Source organism: Macaca nemestrina, chromosome 9 (assembly GCF_043159975.1).
Source record: "Macaca nemestrina isolate mMacNem1 chromosome 9, mMacNem.hap1, whole genome shotgun sequence".
Lineage (NCBI taxonomy): Eukaryota > Metazoa > Chordata > Mammalia > Primates > Cercopithecidae > Macaca > Macaca nemestrina.
Genome location: NC_092133.1, coordinates 68,466,793 through 68,492,682, shown reverse-complemented (window position 1 = coordinate 68,492,682; position 25,890 = coordinate 68,466,793). Strand labels below are relative to the sequence as shown.

The 25,890-nt window shown below is 41.8% G+C and overlaps 1 protein-coding gene and 1 long non-coding RNA gene across 5 annotated transcripts in view; one reads left to right on the top strand and one right to left on the bottom strand.

Moving 5' to 3' along the window:
• Positions 1–24,677, top strand: part of LOC105466046 (activating signal cointegrator 1 complex subunit 1) — a 116,061-nt gene extending 91,384 nt beyond the window's left edge. For 2 of the 4 annotated variants that reach the window (XM_071069720.1, XM_071069721.1), the window contains exons 10-11: positions 18,024–18,115; positions 23,242–24,677. In XM_071069720.1, coding sequence (XP_070925821.1) covers positions 18,024–18,115; positions 23,242–23,272 — 123 coding nt within the window. In that variant the 3' untranslated portion in view covers positions 23,273–24,677. The remainder of the gene's footprint in view (positions 1–18,023; positions 18,116–23,241) is intronic. The other 2 variants (XM_071069722.1, XM_011714879.3) reach the window with 1 other exon arrangement.
• Positions 15,220–18,317, bottom strand: LOC139356266 (uncharacterized). Its single transcript, XR_011607836.1, has 3 exons — positions 18,218–18,317; positions 16,659–16,722; positions 15,220–15,356 (listed from the first exon to the last, which is right to left on the bottom strand). It is a non-coding gene; the product is annotated as an uncharacterized lncRNA (long non-coding RNA).
• Positions 24,678–25,890: the final 1,213 nt, after the last annotated feature.

Sequence of the window (25,890 nt, the reverse complement as noted above, 5' to 3'; positions counted from 1 at the left end):
CATAATTTTTTCTCTATCTTTGATTTTCAGAAGTGTAACTATGATATGCCTAGGTACAGTTTTGTTTTGGTTTTTTTTTTTGGGTTTTTTTTTTTTTTTTTGGCGTTTCTTCTGCTTGGTACTCTCTGAGCTTCCTAGATCTGTGGTTTGGAATCTAACATTAATTTGGGGGAAATTCTCAGTCTTTATTCCTTCAAATATTGTTTCCATTCCTTTTTTTCTTCTTCTTCTGGTATTTGCATCGTGTATACCTTACATCTTTTGTAGTTGTACCACAGTTCTTGGATATTCTGTTGTGTTTTTTCAGTCTTTGTTCTCTGCTTTTCAGTTTGGGAAGTTTCTGTTATCATATCCTCAAGCTCAGAGATTCTTTCTCAGCCATGTCCAGTCTGCTAGTGAGCCCATCAAAGACATTCTTTATTTTTGTTATAGTATTTTTATTATTTATTTATTTACTTATTTATTTATTTTGAGATGGAATCTCACTCTGTCGCCCAGGCTAGAGTACAGTGGCACAATCTCGGCTCACTGCAACCTCCGCCTCCTGGGTTCAGGCGATTCTCCCGCCTCAGCCTCCCGAGTAGCTGGGATTACAGGAACCCACAATCATATCTGGCTAATTTCTGTATTTTTGTAGAGATGGGGTTTCACCACATTGGTCAGGCTAGTCTTGAACTCCTGACCTCAGGTGATCCGCCTGCCTCGGCCTTCCAAAGTGCTGGGATTACAGGCGTGAGCCGCTGTGCCCAGTTGTTACAGTGCTTTTCATCACTAGCATTTCTCTTTGATTCTTTCTTAGAATTTCCATCTCTCTGCCTACATTATCCATCTGTCCTTGCATGTTGTCTCCTCCATTGGAGTCATAGTTGTTCCTGGTCTGATAATTCCAATATCCCTGCCATTTCTGACTCTGGTTCTGATGTTTGCCCTGTGTCTTCAAATTGTGTTTTTTTGCCCTTTACTATGTCTTGTAATTTTTTGTTGAATCTGAACATGATGTACTGGGTGAAAGGGACTCCTGTAAAAAGGCCTTTTGTGGTGTGATGGTGAGGTTGGAGGGAGGGGAAGTGTTCTGTAATTCTGTCATTAGGTCTTAGTCTTTTGGTGAGCTTGTGCCACTGGACTGTGAATGTCACCTGTGCTTCTCATCACCCTCGTTAGGTGGGACAGGATGGTTAGAGGGGCCCCTATGTGGAAGGCTGGAGGGAGCTGAGGTGGGGTTCCTGCACATGGAAGGTTAGTGCCCACTAGGGCTGGATATTTCTCTTCCCCACTGTGGATGGCTAGAGGGGGCTGGAGTTGGGTATCATCCTTCTCCTAGGTATGTTAAGCTTTCATAAAACCCCAGCAGGTTAGGCTCTGGTAAAATAGTTTCTCCTGAGGGCAGGCTTTGTTAGGAACAAAGTGGTCTGGTGTATTTCAGAATGGTTCTTTTATTCCTCCCCCTGCTGGAAGCAGGAGGCCAAGTAGAGCTCCTGGAGGTAAAACTACAAAAACCTTTGGTGAGTTGGTTCCCTGGAGTTTCTAACTTTTAGACTTGTCCACACAGCCTGTAGCAGTTTGTCAATTACAGTTAGGTTTCTCCACTCTCTGGAGGTTTCTCCTGTGGGTTTCTGCTCCATTGTGATTCTCTGTATCTACCTGTGTGTATCTCCAGTTTTGGGGGCAGCAGTTTGTCCCCAACTTCACCTCTCTGATAGACCTATGAAGAGTTGTCAAGGTTTTAGTTTGTTCAGCTTTTCACTTGTTAGGATGGAGTGGCGACTTCCAAACTCCTTTATGCTAGACTGTAAACTAGAAGTCTTGTAGCTTTTTTAAAAAGATACTAATGCTTGCAAAGGAAGACTAGCATTTAGAAAGTGTATTATTTCTTTCTTTTTCTTTTCTTTTTTTTTTTTGAGATGGAGTTTTGCTCTTGTTGCCCAGGCTGGAGTGCAATGGTGCGATCTTGGCCCACCGCAGCCTCTGCCTCCCAGGTTTAAGCAATTCTCCTGCCTCAGCATCCCGAGTAGCTGGGACTACAGTCGTACACCACCATGACCGGCTAATTTTGTATTTTTAGTAGAGACGGAGTTTCACCATGTTGGTCAGGCTGGTCTCGAACTCCTGAGCTCAGGTAATCCACCCACCTTGGCCTCCCAAAATGTTGGGATTATAGGCGTGAGCCACCATGCCCAGCCAGAAAGTATATTATTTCATTTGAGGAAGAAAACATTGTGTCTTTTTATTATCCAGTTTTATTATTCAGTTCAATATTCAGCCATATTATGTACTGTTTTTGAAAATTATTTCTTTGTCACTTGGCTCTTCTTTAGATTTTTTCCTCAAAACTCAAATTTCTCAGAAAGTCTTTCCTTGATTTTCTATTGCTGAATGTCTCATTGTACTATTATAGCAGGATATATAACAGCAAATGGAATTTAGGATAAAGTTATTGTCCCTTGATTTTCACCATGGCTCTTGTGCCTTTTTTACTTAGTTATATTTCTATGACTGGACATTTTAATATTGTTTAAGTAAAATCACTAGCAGATGTCACTTCTTCTCCAGGCTTTTAATGCTAACATACAAACTGCAGTTCAGTTGGTCATACTAATATTTTATAATAGCGTTTACATATAGCATTGAAAGCAATTACATTATTCTTGACAATCATGTGAAGTAGATAATTGTTAGTGAAACAAATATACAACTTTCTGAAGAATCATTTGGAAAGTAAAAATGTTATTTAAAAGGATCAATTAGAGAATGAGAGAGTCCTTGGAGATTACATATATGCACTCACATATACATATATTCAATCAAAGATTGGAAGAAAGAGTCAAGGAAATCTCTGGCAAATGGCAAAGAGAAAATGTGAGGGGAAAATATGACAAAGAGGGTTCTCAATCAGTGCAAAAATTAACTATTAGGGTTCTAAAAGAAGGAAGTAGACCCTAAGGTCTTGAATTTGGATGAAAGAGGCTCTGAACTGGTAGTGCTCCCAGGCATATGGCAGTAGCAAACAGAAATCTCTGGAAGAGGGTACCATCATCCTCTGTCTAAAAATATTCCTCCAGGGAACTTTTTCTCCAAAAGTGACCAGTACACAGTCAAAGGTGATTAGACATAAGAGGAAACCAGTCACAATAAGCAAACAGACTTATAAAACTCATAAATATATGATATACTAGAGTTATCAGACTTGTACTAAAAACAACTATGCTTACTGTGTTCGAAGAAACCAAAGCCAAGCTTAAATTTGTTTTTTAATTCTTAAAATTTAAAAAGCCAAACATGGTGGCTCACGCCTGTAATCCCAGCGCTTTGGGAGGCTGAGGCAGGAGAATCGTTTGAAACTGGGAGGTGGAGGTTGCAGTGACCTGAGATCATGCCACTGCACTCCAGCCTGGGCAACAGAGTGAGACTCCATCTCAGAAAATAAAAAAACTAAAATACGGAGATGAGGTCTTAACTATGTTGCCCAGACTGGTTTCGAACTTCTGGGCTTAAGTGATCCTCCTTCCTTGGCCTCCCAAGTGCTAGGATTATAGGCATGAGTCACTGTGTCTGGCTGGCAAGCTTAAAATTTTTATTAGAGAATTGGGAACTATTAAAAAGAAAAACCAATATAACAGTTCTGAAAAAGAACCAAATAGAAATGCTAGAACTATAAAAGGCAATAACTGAAATAAAGAGCTCAATGTATGGGTTTAGCAGCAAATAAAACATAGCTGAAGAGGGAAATAGTGAACCAGAACATCAGGAGAAATTATCTAGAATGATGCATAGACAGAGATAAAAATTACAGAAAGAGAACAAGACATTCAGGATAGTAAGTGAGAAACCTCAGAAGGAGAGAATGGGGCATAGTTGGTGAAAAACATCAATCTAAAGATTAAAGAAACCCGATGAATTTTAAACAGGAACTCTGTTAAGTGAGCTTATATGGTACTTTGCTTTCTTACAACTTGTGGCTCAATCATGGACAACATTAACTAAACTACTTGAGTCCTAACAGTATTTAAACTGATGGCCAAAATTTAATGGCAATATCTACATTACAAAGAATAAAAAGCAGGAAATTCAGCCAAATAATGCATTTCTTAAAGTAGGTTATTAAAAAAGAAAGAAGAATAAAAGTATTCAGGATTCCTTTTACTATTCTTATTACATTTCTATAAGTCTAAAACTATGTCGAAATAAAAAGTTTTATAAAGAAAGAAGGACAGACAGACATGGACTTAGGAGCTTAGTAGGACACTTAACCATTTGGGGTGGGTGTGTGTTTATATAGCACCTTCCAGAAAAGTTTGTTGATTCTTGGCTATATCTTTTTGCAATGTTTACAATAGATGAACCTTTTATTAACTGTTGATCTTACCACATAAATTGGGCCATTTGACTTCAAAGAGTGTAAGAATTTAATTGGTATAAAGAACAACTTTCTGATTAGAGTGTTTCATATTAGAGCAATTTACTAAGAAGGTAGCTGCATCTTTCATGGGAGTGTTTTTTGTTTTAAGAAAGGATAACCCATTTCTCTAGTCTGAGTAAGCACTATAAAGCCATTCTTCCTACCACCATCCCTTTCAGACTAGTCCCTATTTATTCTCCCCAACCTGTCACCTCTATCATTATACCAAAATAGCACTGTAAAAAGTCATTGATAGCCCCTATTTGTTCAGTGCCTTGATCTACTTTTACTTTTTCCCCAGTATCCACATGGAAAGTGTTAAGCCCTTTTCTCCTTCAAATGCTTTCTTCTCTTGGCTTCAGGGGCAATTGGCTCTCCTGGTTTTCTTCCTGACTCTGGAGCTGCTTTTTAAAAAATTCACTCCATAATATGTCTATTCCCTAAGGTTTTGTCCTTATCTCTGTGTTTTTCTTTTACTTCAGTCTTCGTGTATTCAAATGATACTTGTTCTTCAAAGTCTAATACAGATATTACCTTTTCCTTAATGGTAAGAGCCGTCCAAATCAATGGAGCTCTCTCCATCTCTCAGCGCCCCGCCTCTCCCTACTTTGATTGTTCAGAGACCTCTTAGGTGCCTCTCAGTGCTTAGCAGTGTGTCTTGTACCTGGCAGGCACTCAGGAAACTTTTTTGGAAGTGTTTTCTACAGACATCAGATTTTGGAAGGAGCGGAGAAAAAGATTTTTTCTTATGCATCAATAGAACACTGGATTTGCCAGAGAGGATATTTTTTGCCTTGTACTTCATATAATAAACTCTTAAAGCAGGACTTGGCAAACTGCTGTTTGAAGGCCAAATGTGGCGCACCACCTGTTTTTTTTATGGCCCTCAAAGCAAGATTAGTTTTTACATTTTTTAATGATTATAAAACATCAAAAGAAGAATACTGTAATACTTCATGATGTGAAAATTATGTGAAATCCAAATAAGTAAAACTTTATTGAAACACAGCTCAGCTCATTTATTTACATACCGTTTGGCACAGTTGAGTAGTTGTGGTGGAATCCATGTGGCCTCCTGGCCTTTTAAAGAAAAAGTTTGCTGACTCCTGTCTTAGAGGTTAGAGTTTAGTTTTTCTTTTATTTCATCCAACACAATTTTGCTTTATGATTAAATATGATGCACTTATTTAATAGGCCTTCAAGATAAACTAATTATGTCATAAAGATTTAGTTAATAATCGTCAATCCCATTGAATTTCTGTTTATTTTCATTTCTAGCAAATGTTTATTTCTTTTCTTTTTTTTTGAGATGGAGTCTCACTCTGTGGCCCAGGCTGGAGTGCAGTGGTGTGATCCCTGCTCACTGTGAGCTCCGCCTCCTGGGTTCACACCATTCTCCTGCCTCAGCCTCCCAGGTAGCTGGGACTACAGGTGCCAGCCACCACGCCCAGCTAATTTTTTGTATTTTTAGTAGAGACGGGGTTTCACCGTGTTAGCAAGGATGGTCTCCATCTCCTGACCTCATGATCCGCCCGCCTCAGCCTCCCAAAGTGCTGGGATTATATAAAGGCATAAGCCACCGCTCCCATCCGTTTATTTCTTTTTTAAAGTGAGGTTACTCAACTCAAGAAAAGAGAGCCACAAACTGAATATACCTATAGCTCATACTCACAATCTTTCAAGTTCATTTCTCAATTAAATTTGATTGCAACTTTATTATTACACATAGCAACACTCAGCTGATAAAGATAATAATGAGCTTAAATTTACATTTAACTTTCTTTTATTTCAAAATACATCCAAAACTAATTGTGTGCTTCTCTGTGGTATGCACTAATTAACTTGAAACATGGACAGTGATTTTGTTTGCAGCTTCATTTATGCCTTATTACAGAAGCTATTAATAAAAAATACTGAATGAAAAATAAAGTGCACTGAACTTGCAAGTGAATGGTGCTAATTTTACAATTAACATGAATGTCAGAAAAATGTGAAAGCTTAGGAAGGAGATTGTGATGAGACATCTTGCTAGAATATGGTGCTTTGTTAGTGATAAGATAGGGCTCTGCCTCCCTTCTTTGATGGTGAAAAATGAAACTCATAAAAATAGGAGATTGCAGAAGATTATTAGGGGCTTTTCATATTTTGCCAGCAATAGAAAAACAATAGACCATGTTTTAAAGGATCTGAAAGACTTCTGACAGGTGATTGGGCAGTTCCTTAGAGCATCAGATTTATAAGGAAAAAGTACAGTTTGAAATGCTTCAGTTTGGTGTCGTAGCTTCTTATTTCAGTCTGTTTAGGGGGTGAGGGAAAGGAAAATTCAAATCTAAGCTGTGTTTCACCATAACTTTTCCTCGGAATTTTTAAATGTGTTTTATGTGTTACTTTGCCTGGACAGTGAAGTCTAATGAGAGCATCTGAAGATACGGCTGTCAGTGAGGTGAAACCATTGTTAACATGGAACTGAAAAACAAGAAATTGGCTGGTTTTTGGCAAAAGCCAGCATTTATTCCGGGAAGATGCACCTTCCCTGGTCTGTGGCTATCTGTTTCTACGTGATGTTTTTTGCTCTCTTTTGAATTCATGTTCACAGGTTATTCCTCTTTGCAGTGGAACTGGAATACTTCCATGTGTTGTTTTGGCTCAGGCAGGAAATGATGCAGGGTTTTTGAAAGGGCCCAGCCAGCACAGTAACAAGAAATAGGCCATGGTTTGGCAAAGGCAGGGAAAATAGAAAAAAAATTAAGAGGTTAGCATTGCCTTTCTTAAAATCATCTCTTGTTCTTATCAGAATGAAAATAAATATTGGGTAATGTTTATTGAATACCTACTAAATATGAAACACTAAGCTACATGCTTGCTTGATGCATTTGAGGGAGGGGGAATAAATATTCAATTGTCTGTGGCTCCTATGATGTCATTCTTACGAACTCTTTGAATGGGATGTCTGTTCTTATAGAAAATACTCATCTCTTTTATGTGTTCATTTCTAGGACTGTTCATATTATTTTGGATGTAGTTCACTGATGAAATGAGTTGTATGTTGGTTTTTTTTTGAGACAGAATCTGGCTCTGTTGCCTAGGCTGGAGTGCAGTGGAGGATCTCAGCTCACTGCAACCTCCACCACTTGGGTTCAAGCGATTCTCATGCTTCAACCTCCTGAGTAGCTGGGATACAGGTGCATGCCACCATGCGCAGGAAATTTTTGTATTTTTAGTAGAGATGGGGTTTCATGTTGGCCAGGCTGGTCTCGAACTCCTGACCGCAAGTGATCCATCCACCTCAGCCTCCCAAAATGCTATGCTTACAGGTGTAAGCCACTGCGCCTGGCCGTTGTTTTTTTAAATTGTGGTAAAATATACATAAGATTGGCTATTTTAACCATTTTTAAGTGTACAATTCAGTGGCATTAAGTACATTCACATTGTTGTGCAACCATCATCACTATCCATCTCCAGAACTTTTTCATCATTCCAAATTAAAACTCATTTTAATGAACAACAACTCCCCATTTCCCCTTCCCCTTGGTAACCACCACTCTAGTTTCTGTCTCTATGAATTTGACTACTCTAGGTACCTCATGTAAGTGGAATTGTACATTTGTCCTTTTGTGTCCAGTTTATTTCACTCAGCATAACGTTTTCCAGGTTCACCTATGTTGTAGCATGTGTCAGGATTTCATTCCTTATTGAGTCTGAATATTATTCCGTTGTACATATATTCTGCATTGTGTGTTTTTAGCTACAGTATAAGCAAACCAGTAGCAGAATATAAATCTGAATGCAGAGATGGTGACAGGGCACTGTCTTCTTTGAAGCAGCCCTTTGTTAAGAGACCAGACCAAATGAAACTATGTTCTGTAATCCCAGCACTTTGGGAGGCCGAGGAGGGCGGATCACGAGGTCAGGAGATCGAGACCATCCTGGCTAACACCGTGAAACCCCGTCTCTACTAAAAATACAAAAAAATTAGCCGGGCGTGGTGGCAGGCACCTGTAGTCCCAGCTACTCAGGAGGCTGAGGCAGGAGAATGGTGTGAACCCAGGAGGTGGAGCTTGCAGTGAGCTGAGATCGCACCATTGCACTCCAGCCTGGGCTACAGAGAGAGACTCCATCTCAAAAAAAAAACAAAAAATGCTGTCTTCCCCCATATCCCAGGGATGAAACAATTTTAGAATTAATACTCAAATGTGAACGTTATTATTACAAATTAAAAGTGAGAAAACGGTATAAATCAACCAGAAATCCAATTCAGAGTTTACTCTCTCAATTGTAGGTTAAAACTTTGATTTTTTTTTTTTTTTTCTGAGACAGGGTCTTGCTCTGTCACCCAAGGCTGGAGTGCAGTGGCGTCATCTTGGCTCACTGCAGCCCCAATCTCCCAGGCTCAAGTGACCCTCCCACTTCAGCCTCCTGAGTAGATGGGACTAGAAGTGTGTGCTGCCACACCCAACTAGTTTTTGTATTTTTTTGTAGAGATGTCTTGCCATGTTGCCCAGGCTGGTCTCAAACTCCTGGGCTCAAATTATCTACCCACCTTGGCCCCCCAAAGTGCTGGGATTACAGGCATGAGCCACCACGCCTGGCTTGATAGCAATTTCTTAAATTATAGTGGCCTTATCATTGTGACATGCGTGGAGACAACCCTCTCTCTCTTCCAAGGCATTTTGCTTGTTTGACATCTAGCCCACACCTTTGCAGAGGGCAAGGAGGGCCATCTGAATTAGATTATAGAAAAGTGTGTGTTGTAGTCTATAAAGTTACAGTGATGCTACTCAAGGTGTGTTTCCTTTGGTTCTAACAGAGGATGCAGTGTTTCATGTCTTCCAGTTTAATGAGGTAACTTAGTTGAAAATAACTTAGATGATAACATGTGGCAGCCTTTCTCCCCTCTTCTAGGGAGCCATTCCAAGGCCAGCCGTTATTTGGACTGCTGTTATTTATATGTATGTGTACTCTTTGCATTGTCTGATGTTGCCTAGGGACGTCTGATTTGCTTTTTTTTGAGACAATAGAGTCTCGCTCTGTTGCCCAGGCTGCAGTGGAATGGTGCGATCTCAGCTCACTGCAACCTCCACCTCCCCGGTTCAAGCGATTCTCCTGCCTCAGCCTCCTGAGTAGCTGGGATTACAGGCAGGTGCCACCACGCCCAGCTAATTTTTGTATTTTTAGTAGACACGGGGTTTCACCATGTTAGTTAGGCTGGTCTCGAACTCCTGACCTCATGATCCACTCGCCTCGGCCTCCCAAAGTACTAGGATTACAGGCGTGAGCCGCTGCACCCGGTGTGATTTGCTCTTTAACTGCTGGATGCTGCCTTGTTGGTGGAGAAGTTGGAGTAGAGATGGGCTGAGGCTGGTGACTGGTTTCCTCCATGCTGCTCCTGAATCTGTTGCCTTGGCACTATAGTCAGCCCCTTTGTGCCCAGCCTCCCAAAAGCCGGGGACCAGGAAGAAACCCTGTTGTTGTCTCCTATGTATTCCCCTCTAAGGATTCATTTCTGTTGACTTGATCTTCCTTTCTACTGTGTGATATGGAGACCAAATATTTATCTTCTATTGCATTTGTTTGAGGGACCATTATGAATAATACCCGAGGGAAGATGACCACACCAGAAATAAGAGCAATAAGAAGAGGCATTTTTCTAAGGGAGATAATTTATCTGCAGAAACATCATCTAGGTTAGTTCTGAAAGGGCGCCTGCCCTTAGGGTTGCTGGTCACAGGCTTGAAGAGTCTCTGCTAGCCATCAGCCCCAGGGGCAGTTTTGTCCGGTAAAGCAGTAATATTCATGCCCTGTGGCAAGGCTTCCTTGGGAATAAATCATGCAGCAAGTTGAACTTTCAACTCTCATCTCTGAGGCTAATTCTGCGAGGTAATGTGGAAACGGGCAGAGTGTGCCTAGCCTGTGCGGAGATTAGGTATGGGTTCTCCAGCCGTGTCAGTGTAGCCTCTTTTCTCCTCCACCTCCTACCCCCACTCATGTTTTTTTTCTTGCTACTTTTCAAAATTGAAAGACTGCAGAGAGGGGAAATCCCTTGGCATTTTGAATATTGAGGTGCTCAGCAGAACTGCCTGGCATCCTGTTTGTATATAGCGGTTTTAATTTGCCCTTTAATAAGTCATTTGGCCTTACTAGCAGTCTTAAACTTGATAATCCTTACATCAGCAGTGAGCCTCAGGCCAAATTCCCAAAGTGCATCCCTGAGTGATTATTTGAAGGAAGTTTTCAAACCTTCCCTCCCTGGCTCTGTTTGTCTGCCTTCTGCCCGCACATCCTTAGGTCAGGCTAATGCTCATTTGAGCATTCCTCTTGCTCACTGCAGCAAGACAGGCAGGTGATTTGAGAGCAGGATGAGTGAGGGAAGTTCCTGTTCCCATTCTGTGCAAGGAATGCCATCTCAGTCAGTGGAGAGGGGATTTGGGCTCTGGGGAAACACAAGCCTTTTGGTACTATTTTAATGGAGACAAAAACAGGAGTGGCCTGCTGATGGGTTGAAAAATCACAGCTGTTCTACTGACTTGACAGCCTTTTTGCTGCTCTCCTCACAGGGGCCACGATGATGATAAGAATTGCTCCTCTCGCAGACTGCCCTTGACCTTGTTCCTTGCATCTGAGGTGCCCAGGCCTTCTGGAAGTGCATTATGTCCTCTCTTTTATTGGCTATTATTAGATACTATAATATTATTGGCTCTCACACCACTGATCACTGCAGTCTGATGTTTCAGATTAAAAGTGGCATCTTGGGCAGAGTTAAGGCTGTATTTGGAGATGACTCTAGGATAGTCACTACCTGCCAATCTCGTTGTCTTTTATTCTGAAGTAGATGTTCCTATTTTGATCTTTAAAAATATTACAGCCCTATGAGACCAGATAATGATTGCAGAGCCTGTAAGCTGTCAGAGTACCTGATAAACCTTCTCCTTTTTTCTTTTAAGGATACTCTGCATTTTGGTTCCTGCAGTGATGCATTAGAGATTATAGTCAGTGAGTGACAATAATAATCAGAGCTCAAAATTTCATCTTACAATTTATCTTACTGTAACTGCAGAACATCCTTGTAAAGGATCATCCCTGTTTAAAGATGGAGAAATTGAGGGGAGGGAGCGGGTCTGTAGTCACTGATAATGTCGACCAACAATAATGGAAAGGATCAGAACTCAGCTTTTAAAAGTTTGTTCAAGTGAAAAGCTGGGAATGGCCATTCGGGAAACAGGGACTTCCGAGAAATGAGGTCAGTGCTTAAAGTTAAAAGTTAAGGTCCTGCTTATATAGGCAGAAAACAAAGAAATTTAGTAGGTTTGTAACATTTTCTATACAAGGTTGGTTTATGAGCTATAATTTCGTTAATTACAGTTTGTTTTCTTTTCTGTACAGCTTGTTTTCACTTCCTTTCCAACTGAAGAGTGTAGGACCTGGCATGGTGGCTCACGCCTGTAATCCCAGCACCTTGGGAGGCAGGGGTGGGAGGATCACTTGAGCCCAGGAGTTTGAGACCAGCCTGGGCAACGTGGAAAAACCCTGTCTCTACAAAAAATGCAAAAATTAGCCAGGCATGGTGGCACGCACCGGTAGTCTCAGCTACTCGGGAGGCTGAGGAGGGAGGATCACTTGCACCTAGGAGGCAGAGGCTGCAGTGAGCTGTGATCATGCCACTGCACTGCAGCCTGGCTGACAGAGTAAGACCTTGTTTCAAAAAAAAAAAGAAAAGAGTGTATGTAACATACCATCCTAGATGACGTGACAGTCTTTTAAGTCTCTGTATGAGAAGTGTAAGAGGGAAGTTTAATCTGTTATGAAGAGCAACAGTTAAAAGGGAAGGGGTCTTCTCTGGCACCCTTTATTCATTTACAACAATTTACAAAACAGTGTAGGTGAGGCAAAAGGCTAATCTATAATCAGAAAAACAACACTTACAGCTGCCCAGGTTACAGCTACAAGTTTAAGTGACCCACATAATCACATTCCCTTAAGTCTTACAATATGTTAAGATTCCAACAGCTTAGATTTTGAATTACATATTTTCACAATAGGAAAGCATTAAAGTCTAGTCCGCCCCAAGAAACTTTTTGTCCCCTTTCTTCAGTAGAAAAGAAATTTCTATTTTTTGTACCTAGGTGAACGTATGTGTGTCTGTGTGTAGAGGAGCATGACTTACCTTAGGATAAACAGGATTAGTTACATTCTTTTGTGATGATATTTAGAAAGAATCCACTTGGGCAGAGCCCATATGAATATTTTTAAAGTAGATGGAAGGTTTTTTTGTACTCCGGATGTGGTGGATCTCCATTTCCTTGTTGCCTCTTCGTACCTCCCACGTTTGGTCTCCTCAGAAGTAATCTCACAGGTGGCCCAGAAGACAAATGCATTGTATTTGGCAGAAACTCAGAATCTTTTTTTTTTAGGTTTGAGGAATTTTAATAAGCATAACTGAAACAAAATTTTTTTTTGGAGGGTGAAACTTATTTGTGAACTTAATTCTTTTTGATGACTTAACTCCCAATAAAGTGATCTTAATTCTAAGTGAGATTAGTAACATAACATATGAAGAACCTTGATTTTTTTTTTCAAAATCGATTATATTTTTAGTCTGTTATTTATATATTTCTGTTTGCTCTCTGAAGTCATACTAGTCCTGTACCTCGATGCCTCTTTTATGAGGAATGCATCTGAAATATACCATTATTTGTTTTGATGTTTTGCAATTGGGATCTTCCAAGGGCTGTGATGATAGCTTTTCACATCATTTGCTTCTCATTCTTCGCTATCTTTTTGTATATGCACAGCCTAAGGATGGACCTGCTTCCCCTCTTGGCATTCTTTGGTACATGTTTGTTAGTGGAATTGAGAGGCACATACACAGTGCCTTGTGGACATGGCCTTCTACTGGCCTGTCTCCTAGGCCTCATCCCAGGAACTCTTAAATTTCTCTCACAGTATTAGTGGTCCTAGCTTGTCCCTGTTTCTTATATAAATGGCGATAATAATGCTCAGCTCTGGTTTATATCATAGCAATTTTTTGGAGTTAATGAGCTGGGCTTTGTAAGACACTTTTAGATCCTTAGATGAAAGGTGTTATTTAACCACAGCAAGGCTTCACACTGGGAGTGCCTTCCCAAAGAGCTCAAAGTACTTGTCAGCCTGTCTTCTGTTCATCCTCATACCATCCCTGGTAGGGAGGTAGGTGGTTACGCATTATTATTAAGTACAAAATAGTGTTGTTACTGTTACTTTTATCTATAAGTGGGATAATTGTGAGAAATAGAAGTTGGTAAAACAGACTATGGAAGAAAAACACTGGGAAAACCTCAAAGTAGCATGCATTTGCTATTCCTATTCACTCTGCTTTGAGTTTCAAAAGTCTGATTGCCATACATGATAACAATAGCATCCTTTCCTAGAGAGAAATACGACCTAGTACATCCTTCTAAATACTTGAATTAATTGAACTCCCTGCACTTACTTTTAGTTGCTCCAGATTACATCCTAAGGGTTGGTTTATCTCATGTATATAAAAAATGATTATAAATAGCGTAAGACTTGAATATTTTGAATTTTCGTTTTTAACTTCAAAACGGAATTTCTTCTTATTCAAGTAGTATTGAGACAGCAAATAGTTCACCGAGACCACCAGCACAAGAAGTAGATTTTCTTAAGAGGGATCTTGGAAGAGAGTAACCATAGCTTTGTCTAAGATTGAAGAAAAACAGTGAGCCTCATTTGGGGAAGCCAAGTGAGCAGGGATCCCCAGCAGATTGTCACTGTGCTGTTGCAGACTGGTCATTCGTTCGGTTTTGTAGCCCGAGGTCACAGATATGAGAAGAGAACGCCCCTCTCCACCTTCCTCCCCACCTCTGTTTGAGATTGCCGGTTTCATTTTGGCAGCCTTGTTGAATTTGGAGTTATTTCTGGTCTTTCATGGCTGTGTCACAGGGCAGTGGGGAAGGAGTAGAAGGTTTGAAACGAATGCAAGGAAAAATAACCACAGTGAGCCCTTAAATCTTGCTATTTGTTTTCTTTCAGTGTATACCACAACATTACCAGAAATCAATAATTCCGTCTGTGTTCTCCCTAGGAAAGAAACATGTACAAACTGAAAATGGTAGGCTTTACAGATCATGTGAGCAGGGGACAGCAGGATGGTTGGATTTTATCTTGCCATTCTTTGTCAGGGAAACCTTTATTTTGACCAAAAACCTTTCATCAAAGGTCCACATTTCTCTCTTACTTGGTGATAGGAAAAATTTGTTTAATTTTCTAAAGATATTATTGATGCAGGATTTTTCTTGACCAGTTCGTCAAACTTGTGATGGGGGTGGCCCAATTTATTTGGCTCTCTGTGCTCAACCCTTGTGGGAGGGAGCATGTGAGCGAGTGAGTATGGGATCTGGCCGGCCATTTTGGGTGCTGGCAGAAGCAGGCTCCGTGTGGGCCCTGTGGCAGTGCCCAGGTGAGGGTGCCAGCGACCTCCAAAGCCCCAGAGGGCGTGTTAGAATGCTCTTTTAGTCCCACTGTCCGTGGACAGCAGTGTGTGATCAGCTCAGTGGTACCCTTGCCTCGTCATGTGGGGTGGCTGCCCTCTGCCAGTGAGGGCAAAGGGCCAGTGTGACAGCCTTTTCTGGGTACCCGCACCCAATGGGTCCTGAACTCTTGTCCGGAATCCAAGAAGAATGAGGTTGCCCAGACACTTGAAGGATATTGAAGGTGGAGAATTTTATTAAGCGATGGAAATGGCTCTCAGCAGACATGGGAGCTGGAGAAGGGATGGGACGGGCAGGTAATCTTACCCCAAAGTCTGCCTGTTTCTGGCTGGCTATTCCCGCAAGTCCAGCCATCTCTCTTCCGGAGTCCAGCCATCCCTCTGAAGTCAAGTCGCCTCTCTCCAGTCAAGCCGCTTCTTTCCCTCTACCAACTGAATCTGGGGTCTTTATAGGCACAGGATGGGGGGCGGGGTGAGCTGTAGGCAGTTTTGGAAAAGGCAACATTCAATTGGTAAAAAGACGTGATTTATGAAGAACCAATCAGGAGAGAGTGGGCAAACAGGGATAGAAGTTCTCACTTTGGTCTGTGGGTTTCAGGCTTCTCAGCTTGAAGGTGGGGTTTTGCTGGGGACCTGCCCCTGTCTGCCTAGAATTTCTCTGCCTCCTGTCTCCGTCATTATGAGTACTCAATAGAGGATAGCAGCTGTGTGCATAACAGTTTTCAAATGTCATACTTACACTTACTTAGGTTTTACATTTCTTTTTTTTTTGAGATAGGGTCTCATTGACTGCAACCTCTGCCCCCACCACTCGCTCAAGTGATCCTCCCACCACAGATGCACACCATCACACACGGCTAATTTTTGTATTTTTTTGTAGAGACTGGGTTTTGCCATGTTGTCCAGGCTCGTCTTGAACACCTGGGCTAAAGTTATCATCCCATCTCCGCCCTGCAAAGTACTGGAATTAAAGACATAAGTCACCATGCCTGGCCTGGTTTTAAATTTTTTTTAAATCGTCCAAGTCAGTACTTATTATTTACTAATTATATCACAGCGATTGGCAGTTTTAATCCTATTTCCATTTCCTCATTAAATATTTGTAGTTTTGTGTACTGTTCGTTGTTATGTTCCTTTATAGCAGGTTTTAAAAAATACTGACTTCCATAACAACAGGGCTGTGTGTGTGTGCATGTCAGGGAAAAATGTTTTCAGAAAGAAAATGGTTTAGGTTTCAAAATCCCCAAGGGAATTGTTATAAAACAACAGGAAAAAAAATTCAATGTGATTCAGACACCTTAACTAGATGCTTTTTCAACTTAAATTTTTCCTGTTAGGTCTGTTATTTTCCAAACAATACAACACTTTGCTCTTCATGTTTAGTTCAGGTTCAAAAGAGCAACCAAGTTTCTTTTTTAAACTTGTAGTTTAAGCTTTTTCTTCTTTCCCCATTCAAATACCAAATTAAATATAGTCTTTTAGTTGACTCGTGCTTATTTTCATCCAGAATTCAATTAAAATGCTTCCAGCTGAGCTAGAGCCATCCGATTCTTAAACCAGGTCCAGGAAAAGCAGTGGCAGTGAATATAGGAACAGCAAGGGAAAGAACATGTTCATTTCAGTCTTTGGGAGTTGTCTGGGTCAGCGTTCCTCACCGTGGCTATTTAATGGGGCTGTGTTTCAGGGGGAGCCACCCACAGTAAGGGGCAGTAGAGTAGAGGAATCAAAGGGCTCAGACTCTAGAGTGAGGCTGTTTGGGTGTGAATCTCAGTTTTTTACCTTTATTTTGTAGGAGAGGAAAGATTTCTTCTCTCGCCCATCACTTGGTTCATGGCTGAGGCCCCTGTAACAAAAGTCAGATTAATAAGAGAAAAGCATACAAATTTATTTAATACAAGCTTTATATGACATGGGAGCCTTCAGAAATAAAGATCCAAAGGAAGAGGTAACTTGTGTATTTTTATAAGTAGGTTTGATAAAGGTTTTATAAGTAGGTTTGATTTTTATAAGTAAGTTTGACTGTCATGGAGAAGTATGGTTGGAAAACAAATGGTGTGGTCTAATGGTAATAAACTGAAGGGAGGCTTAGTAAGGCCTGTTTGTTCGGATTCTTCTCTATGCCCTGTATCTTCACAGATAAGGATATTTCTTTCCTCTGGGTAAAGGGAGGGTACCTGTCGAATGAGGGTCTTATGACCTGCTTCAGAGGAGAAGAGCAGGAGGTCACAGGACAGCCTTCGTAGGTTTTATCATCTGCTTTAGGGAAGAAGGGCTGTGGAAGGTAAGAGAGACTTTCCTGCTTCTGCTGTTTGCTCAAATGCCAAGGTGCCATATTTTGGGAAGTCCTGAACACCATCAACTTTGTTTGTGTTTTTAGGCAAGTGACTTAAGCCATCTAAACCTAAGGCTCAACTGTAAATGAGAATTAATCATAGGATCTATTTCCTGGGGTTGTGAGGATGCAATGAGATAATGGTTGGCACAAGTGTTTACTTAATAAATGTCGACTGTTGCGATCTTTATTAGTGTTGTTGTCAATACCTACATACTTTTGGTTCACTTTGATCTTTTTTTGTTTTGTTTTGAGATGGAACTTTGCCTTGTTGCCCAGGCTGGAGTGCAATGATGCAATCTTCGCTCACTGCAACCTCTGCCTCCCGGGTTCAAGTGATTCTCCTGCCTCAGCCTCCCAAGTAGCTGGGATTACAGGCTACCGCCACCACGCCTGGTAAATTTTTGTATTTTTAGTGGAGACGGGGTTTCACCATGTTGGCCAGGCTGGTCTTGAACTCCCGACCTCAGGTGATCCTCCCACCTCGGCCTCCCAAAGTGCTAGGATTACAGGTGTGAGTCACCACGCCCAGCCAATCTTTTAATATATAACTATTGGCATTAGGTAACTTTGTTTTTAAAATCTGTTATGATAAATGTGGGTTCATAAAAATTAAAGTTGACATGGTAAATACCATCATAAGCAGAGTCAAAAGACAAGTGACAAACTAGAGGAAATATATGTATATTTGCAACTTGTGACATAGACAAAAAGTGTTCATTTCCCTAATATAAAAAGAACTACAACTCAATAAAGAAGGGACGATCGTAAAGCTTTTTATGGTGATCTGTTTCCACTTAACTGTGCTACAGATGTCTCTGATGCGTATTCTCAGAGCCTACCAGGAAAATCCTAGAATCGAGAAGGGCTTGGGACACAGAGAGCTAGTGGGTGTGATACAGCCGTGAGTATGCAAACACACCTGAACTTGTTGTTGTTGTTCTCCCCATGAAATAGCTCCCTCTCAAAAATGTTCTGTTACTATCAATGGCAGCCTCATACATACCCATTTGACCCATCATCACTGATTTTTCCATCTCCTTCTCATCCAGAAAGTCACCAAGGCATTTCTATGTTTCTTTTGTAATTTTTATTTCAGGTTTGGGGGTACTCCATGTGAAGGTTTGTTACACAGGTAAACATGTCACGGGGGTTTGTTGTACAGATTATTACATCACTCAGGTATTAAGCTCAGTACCCAGTAGTTATCTTTTCTGCTCCTTTCACTCCTCCCACCCTCCACCCTCAAGGAGGCCCCAGTGTCTATTGTTTCCTTCTTTGTGTTCGTAAGTTCTTATCATTTAGCTCTGGTCTGTTTCATTCATAGTTTCATTCATGGCTTCATTTATTCATTCACATCTGCTCCAGTCTTTCCAACTATTGCCTGTTTGTAGTTGAGACACTCAACATCATCCTCATGACTGAATGACTACCATGGTCTCCTTTCTTTTCTTTCTCTTGTTCCCTTCTCCAGTCAGCACAACACATCATACCCAGGTTCATCTCCCTAAAACATGGTTTTCATCTTGCGCCACCAACCTACCCTAAAGCCTTCAGTGGTTCCCTACCGTGTAGGATGAAGTATAACTTGTGAACTTGAGCCTCAGGTCCCCCAGACACCCTTAATCTGATTCTCCTTCCTTCTGTCTTTCTCACTGCTTAAGTCTAGGAACCTTCCAAACATCTAAACTGTTTGCCTGGCCCAGCCCACCATGCCCATTTCTGCCTTCGTGCTGCCTTCCCCCCTCTGTGTTACACCCTATACTTGCCACAAGGCCCAGCTCAGGTCTGGTCTCCTCCAGATGGCTTTCCTAGGTCCGCAGCCCTCAGCATCCCTTGTTTCCTTACCTCCTGCTTTGTTTATTGATGGCCTATACCTCTCATCTCACACACTTAACCTTTACTGCCTATATTGTTTTAGGTAAACTTTTTTTGTTAAAGTAGAACATACATACAGAAAGCTACACAGATCACAGAGTAAAGGACTCAGTGACTTTTCATAAGGTGGACACACCCAGGTCATCAGCATTTCTCTCTTCTGATATGCACTCTCCCTAACGAGATGGTAAGCACTTGGGAAACAGAACTACTTTCCCGTGCCTCTTTGCATGAAAATGTATAACATCAGGTGCTCAGCAGTATTCCAGATCAGGAACTGAAGCTAAGAAAGAGATCCAGGTTTTTTACAAATAAGAAACATGTAGAAATGTCCCCTGCCCCCTTGATTTGAAGTAATACAATTTGGCAAGTCCTGTTCAGAAATTCCTTGGTGGGAATCTATACATTAGACCTTTAAATCCAGTCTAGACAAGTGCATGTCATAGTTTTCTCTTTCCAGACTTGGGGATGTACATAGACATCTACAGCATTCGTTTTCATTGTCATTTTGTCCAACAGATATTTATTGATCAGATGCAGTTTACTAGATAATGTTTGTTACAGTACAGTAGGATCCAGCTTCTTCCTCTGTAGGGCTTATATTTTAGTGAGTCATTAGAAATAATTGATAGAACTAAAAGAAAGACTTAAGAACAAAGATACGGCCAGGCGCGGTGGCTCATGTCTGTAATCCCAGCACTTTGGGAGGCCGAGGCGGGTGGATCATGAGGTCAGGAGATCGAGACCATCCTGGCTAACACAGTGAAACCCCGTCTCTACTAAAAATACAAAAAAATTAGCCGGATGTGGTGGCGGGCGCCTGTAGTCCCAGCTACTCGGGAGGCTGAGGCGAGAGAATGGCGTGAACCCGGGAGGTGGAGCTTGCAGTGAGCCGAGATTGTGCCACTGCACTCCAGCCTGGGCAACAGAGTGAGACTCCGTCTCAAAAAAAAAAAAGAAAAAAGTTACATTGGCGGGATGTGGTGTCTCATGCCTATAATCCCAGCACTATGGGAGGCCAAGGAAAGAGGATCACTTGAGCCCAGGATTTCAAGACCAGCTTGGGCAACATAGCAAGACCCTGTCTGTATTAAGAAAATAAATAAAAAGGGGGGAAAAAAAAACAAAGAATAAAGATATAACAGGCCGGGCATGGTGGCTCATTCTTGTAATCCCAGCACTTTGAGAGACCAAGGCAGGCGGATCACCTGAGGTCAGGAGTTCGAGACCAGTCTGGCCAACATGGTGAAACCCTGTCTCTACTGAAAAATACAGAAATTTTCTGGGTGTGGTGGTATATGCCTGTAATCCCAGCTACTTGGGAGGCTGAGGGAGGAGAATCAATTGAACCTGGGAGGCAGAGATTGTGTTGAGCTGAGATCGCGCCACTGCACTCCAACCTGGGTGACAGAGAGAGAATTATCCGTTACTAAATAATTGTAAACATATAGAGAGGACAAGAACAGAGGTAGGAAGGGTGACATGAAGATTGGCACTGGCACTAGGGTCGTCTGGATGAAAAATCCATTTGTTGTGATATTATCAAAAGGTATGAAAGAACATGGCAACTTACGAAGGTGAAATAAATACAAGGGTAATGATGGCAGAGAGACATTTTAAAACATCATAAGAAATACCATACGGAAATACCATATTGCTACGAAAATACCAATTTTCCATAGCACTTTACAGTTTACAAGGTACTTAAAACCCTGCTCAGTGAGCACACAAGGTACTTGTACTGGCTCTTTTTTTGGTTTGTTTTTTGGTTTTTTTTTTGAGACGGAGTTTCTGTCTTGTTGCCCAGGCTAGAGTGCAATAGTGCAATCTCGGCTCACTGCAACCTCCGCCTCCCAGATTCAAGCAATTCTCCTCCCTTAGTCTCCTGAGTAGCTGGGATTACAGGCATGTGGCACCACACCCGGCTAATTTTGTATTTTTAGTAGAGACGGGGTTTCTCCATGTTGGTCAGGCTGGTCTCAAACTCCCGACCTCAGGTGATCCGGCTGCCTCAGAGTGCTGGGATTAAAGGCGTGAGCCACTGCGCCTGGACTTGTACTTGCTCTTATGAGGTCTTTGCCCATTATGATCTTTTGCCCCTGTTGTGGTTGGTGCAGTGGGTGGTGTCTTCTACCCACAGTCACACAGCTTACATGTCTGGGCATACGTTTAGAATCCAGCAGTCTTTCCACAGCCTGCTCTTGCCTTAGTGGACGTGAGAATTTATGTTCAGTTATCTCTCTCAATTTTTCTGTTACTGCATTGCAGTCACATCCCAGCTAACTTCATGATTGCTACATTTGCTGTTTCCTTAAACCTGGAGCAGGAGAATATCCCTGGCAGATTGATGCTGTCTGTAGGCCATCTGCATAAGGCAAAGTTAAGTCATGGGTGGGTCACTTGCAGCTCCTCACGGCGGCCTCCCCACTACTTGAAAACATGGGCACAAAGAGAAGAAGGTAGAGAACCCACAGGCTGCCAATCCTTAAAAAGTAACTTGTTGAAAGTATTATGAGTTTCCTTTTAGTTTTCTTTTGTATTGTCTTTTATTGCCTCTTTGGTTATATGCTTTTCTGTACCTAGAAGGCTTCAGTTTGCAGAGCTATAAATCTGTCAGTCTTAGTGACGTGTCTTTCACTTCAAATTAATGTTCAGCAAAGGGATTAGCAGATAACCGTTTCAGGCCGAATTTCTTTACATAAAAGGGTGGATATGGTTTGAGTAGGCTGCCAAAGCCAGGAAGAGAAGTTAATTGTGTAAATCAATGCAGGCAAGAGCTGATCACCTTTCTGAAACACAAGACAATGCAGCACACAACCTCTAAATAGATCTTTGGGGTCAAGTTGATGTCATGTTGAAGAATCAATATTTACTGGACTTTGTAAAGTTAACCTTTAATGAACCCTCAGGCGTTTTGCTAGGCCATTAATTGCAGGAAGAGGAAAAGCAATGGTGGCCAAGGTCCGTGTGTGGAGGTTGTATAAAAATAAGTGAAAAGACAATCACTTGCCCATGTGCAAAGGTCCCCTCAAGCATCGTTGGGGACATGTATCGCAAGGCTTTCTTGGGACCAGGTATGGTGGCTAATGCCTGTAATCTCGGTACTTTGGGAGGCTGAGATGGGAGGATTGCCTGAGTTCAGGAGTTGAGGCTACAGTGAGCCATGATTACACTACTGCAATCCAAGGTACTCCAGCCTGGGCACCAGAGCGAGAGACCCTATCTCTAAAAATCAAGCAAAGGCTTTCTTGGGATTGTACTGACATTTTAAGAAAGAGCAATTCCTACATCCTAACAGAGGAAGGTACATGCTTTACTCTTTGACAGTCCTTATTCAGGCAGTATGGCTGCATTTTCCTGGGATGAATTCTGATGTCATTTTGGGTCCTGCCTTATAAATGTGGTAATCACAAAGTCCAGTCCCTCTTGAAGTATGTATGGTTCATCCCTCCCTCTGACACACTTGACAGCTTTTATAAAGTACAGGATCATAGTAAAAAGTGTTTATTTTAGGTTGCTGGCTTGAATCCAAGTCTAATAAAGGTATTTGATAAGTAATCACTTGTACTTGTTCTGTTGGCAAGTAAAAGTGTCCCTCGGGTTGTTCTGTGTGTGTGTGCATGTTTTGTGCCCCTCAGTGGCTAGTCTAAATCACTTGTGAGTCAAGAGCCTTATCTTCTATTTATTTTAGTCAGCGCTCCTAACAAATGGCGTTGATTAGGCATATGTTATGTCAAATTTAACCCTGGTGCAACAAAGCCGGGATCCCTGCATGGTCAGTCACTGGAAGTCAGAAGCAGCCTGGTCAGGCTCTGTGAGTCAGGGTGTGGCCACGGGGCGTTTGCTACAAATTCTTGGTCATATCTGGTCAATAGATGACTATTGGATTTGACTTTTCAGAACCTCTTTCTCTGGTGCATTTGTTAGGGGAGACTTTAGAATTAATCAGAGAGAAGAGCTGGCTGTTCTTTTCTCACTCCCACCCCCATCCCTCCTCTCCTGGATCATTATTCAGAGTAAACACTGAAAAGAAAAAGCATGAGAGGTTTGTTGGGATTGTTGTGGTTTGGTGTTTTTACAAGAGAATCTGATGTTTAATACTTTCATCTATACTTTAAATATTCATTCTGGGTTTTTATTCTTCCTTTTTAGTTGTTTGAGAACTTCTACTTTGGCTCCCTGAAGCTGAATTCAATTCACATCTCTCAGAGGTTCACCATAGACAGCTTTGGAAACTACGCTTCCTGTGGACAAATTGACTTCTCCTGAGGTAGATCTTGGAAAGCACTAGAAACTGAACATCCTCACCAGGTGCTGAAGAAAAGTCTCTTCATTTTAATTGCCAAGCAGAGATGTGCACATTTGGATGGTGACTTTCCTGGGTGGTGCCTCTAATGGTGTCTACAGCCATCAAACTACCAGCCGAGATGGTGGTGGGCATAAAGAGAATTTGTGCCTATAACCCTTAGTGTGTTCTGGTTTTTTTTCTTTTAATTTTTAAATTGTGGTAAAATACTCATAAAACATACTGTCTTCATCATTTTTAAGTGCACAGTTCAATAACATTAACTGTTAATACGTTCATATTGCTGTGTGGCCATCACCACCGTCAATCTACATAGGCTTCTCAGCTTGTAAAAAGGAAACTACTCATTAAACAGTCATTCCCACTCCTCCCAGCCCCTGCAGCCACCATTCTGCTTTCTGTCTCTCTGGTTTTGACTATTCTCAGTATCTCATATAAGTGGAGTCATACAGTGACTTGTCTTTTGTGACTGGCTTATTTCACTTAGCATAATGTCCTCAAGGTTCATCCATGTTGTGTCAGGTGACAGGATTTCCTTCCTGTATTATACATATAATGGAATGTTCCGTTACATGTGTGTACCACACTCTGTTTCTCTATCAGTGAGCACTTGGCTTGCTTCCTCTTGACCATTGGGAGTAGTGCTAATACAGACAAGGGTGTCTCTGCCTTTAATTCCTTTACCACCCAGAGTTTTATCTTTAGCAAAATAACTATTAAAGTTTTTTGCCTTTTACTTTGCTTGATCTATCATTTTCCTACCAAAGTTTGTCCTCTTTATATTTGTTGGATTCCTGTTCCTTCACCCCATCCCCACCCTCATCTTCCCATGCCCCTGATGGAGTTGCAGTGTTGTAGCCCTTTTGTGTTTACTTTTCAAGGCAGCAGCAAAAGAAACTTATGATATCAGCAGGACTGTGCAGAGTTCCCTGGAAGAATGTCAGCCACAGGAGGCACTCACTCCTCCCTCACCACGGACCAGCAGAGGGAGAGGAGAATGCTGGGGAGCCCCAGCCTCCCACTCGTCCCTCTTCACATTCTTCCTCCTTCCACGCCCTCTCCTCCTTCTCCTTCCACGCCCTCTCCTCCTTCTCCTTCCACGCCCTCTCCTCCTTCTCCTTCCTTATTCTTACCTTGATTCTTTCTTTCTTTCTATTCTTTAAGTCCACTTCTGAACTCTGTGTTAAGTCGCTACATTGTGAGGGCTGTGTCTAACACTGAGATTTATTATTGGGACTGCACAAATCACTTGTGAATAAAATGTTTGACGGTTTTTCTGTTAGTATAATCACATAGTTTGAATTTGACCCCCTTCCTGTGTTGGAATACAATGTTGCCCTCACTTATTTACCAGCATAGCTGTGTCATTCATGGAGGACTTACATATTAGTACCTGCAAGGTTGATTTTTTTTTTTTTTTTTTTTTGAGACAGAGTCGCTTTGTCGCCCAGGCTGGAGTGCAGTGGCGTGATCTCAGCTCACTACAAGCTCCACCTCCTGGGTTCACGCCATTTTCCTGCCTCAGCCTCCCATGTAGCTGGGACTACAAGCGGCTGCCACCATGCCCAGCTAATTTTTGTGTGTGTGTGTATTTTTAGTAGAGACGGGGTTTCACCGTGTTAGCCAGGATGGTCTCGATCTCCTGACCTCGTGATCCGCCCATCTCGGCTCCCAAAGTGCTGGGATTACAGGCGTGAACCACCGTGCCTGGCACAAGGTTAATTTTTTCCCCAGAAGGCCTCCTCTTTCTACGGATATTCATTTTCTATATAAATTGAGATGTTACCTCACCTCAGATTGTTGTTAGATGGCACTTGGGAATGAGTGCTCCAGGGACAGTGCTGAATTCTGAAGCTGACTGTGGAGTTAATGCCCCATCTCCTCTTGGTGTGCCTCTGTCTCGTTGGTTTCTTTCTGACAAGCCATTGGGCAACCTCAGCCAGGAAGTAAATGCCACTTCTTTTGGGTGTCTGAGACTTATGACTAACATTTGTAGGAATTTTTTTTTTAAGTTTTTTGTCTTTGGAAAATTTAGCTTTATATATTGAATACCAAATTTTTTTTTTTTTTTTTTGAGACAGGGTCTCACTCTGGCACCCAGTCTGAAGTGCAGTGGCACAATCGCGGCTCACTGCAGCCTTGACCTCTTGGGCTCAAACTATCCTCCCGCTTCAGCCTACCAAGCAGCCGGGACTACAGGTGTGCTCCACCATGCCTGGCTACTTTAAAAAAAAAAAATTGCAGAGATGGGGTCTCACTGTGTTGCCCAGGCTGATCTCGAACTGCTAGGCTCAAGCCATCTTCCTGCCTTGGCCTCCCAAAGCGTTAGGATTACTGGTGTGAGCCACCACACTGGGCCCAAATACCAAATTCTAAATAGAATTGGAAATTGTGTTATTGAGAATTTAGTGATTACTCTTCCCTATATCTTGTTAAGTAATTCTTCTCAAGTTGTTTGCATTTTTCTCTCTCTTTCTCTCACAAGTTATAAAGTG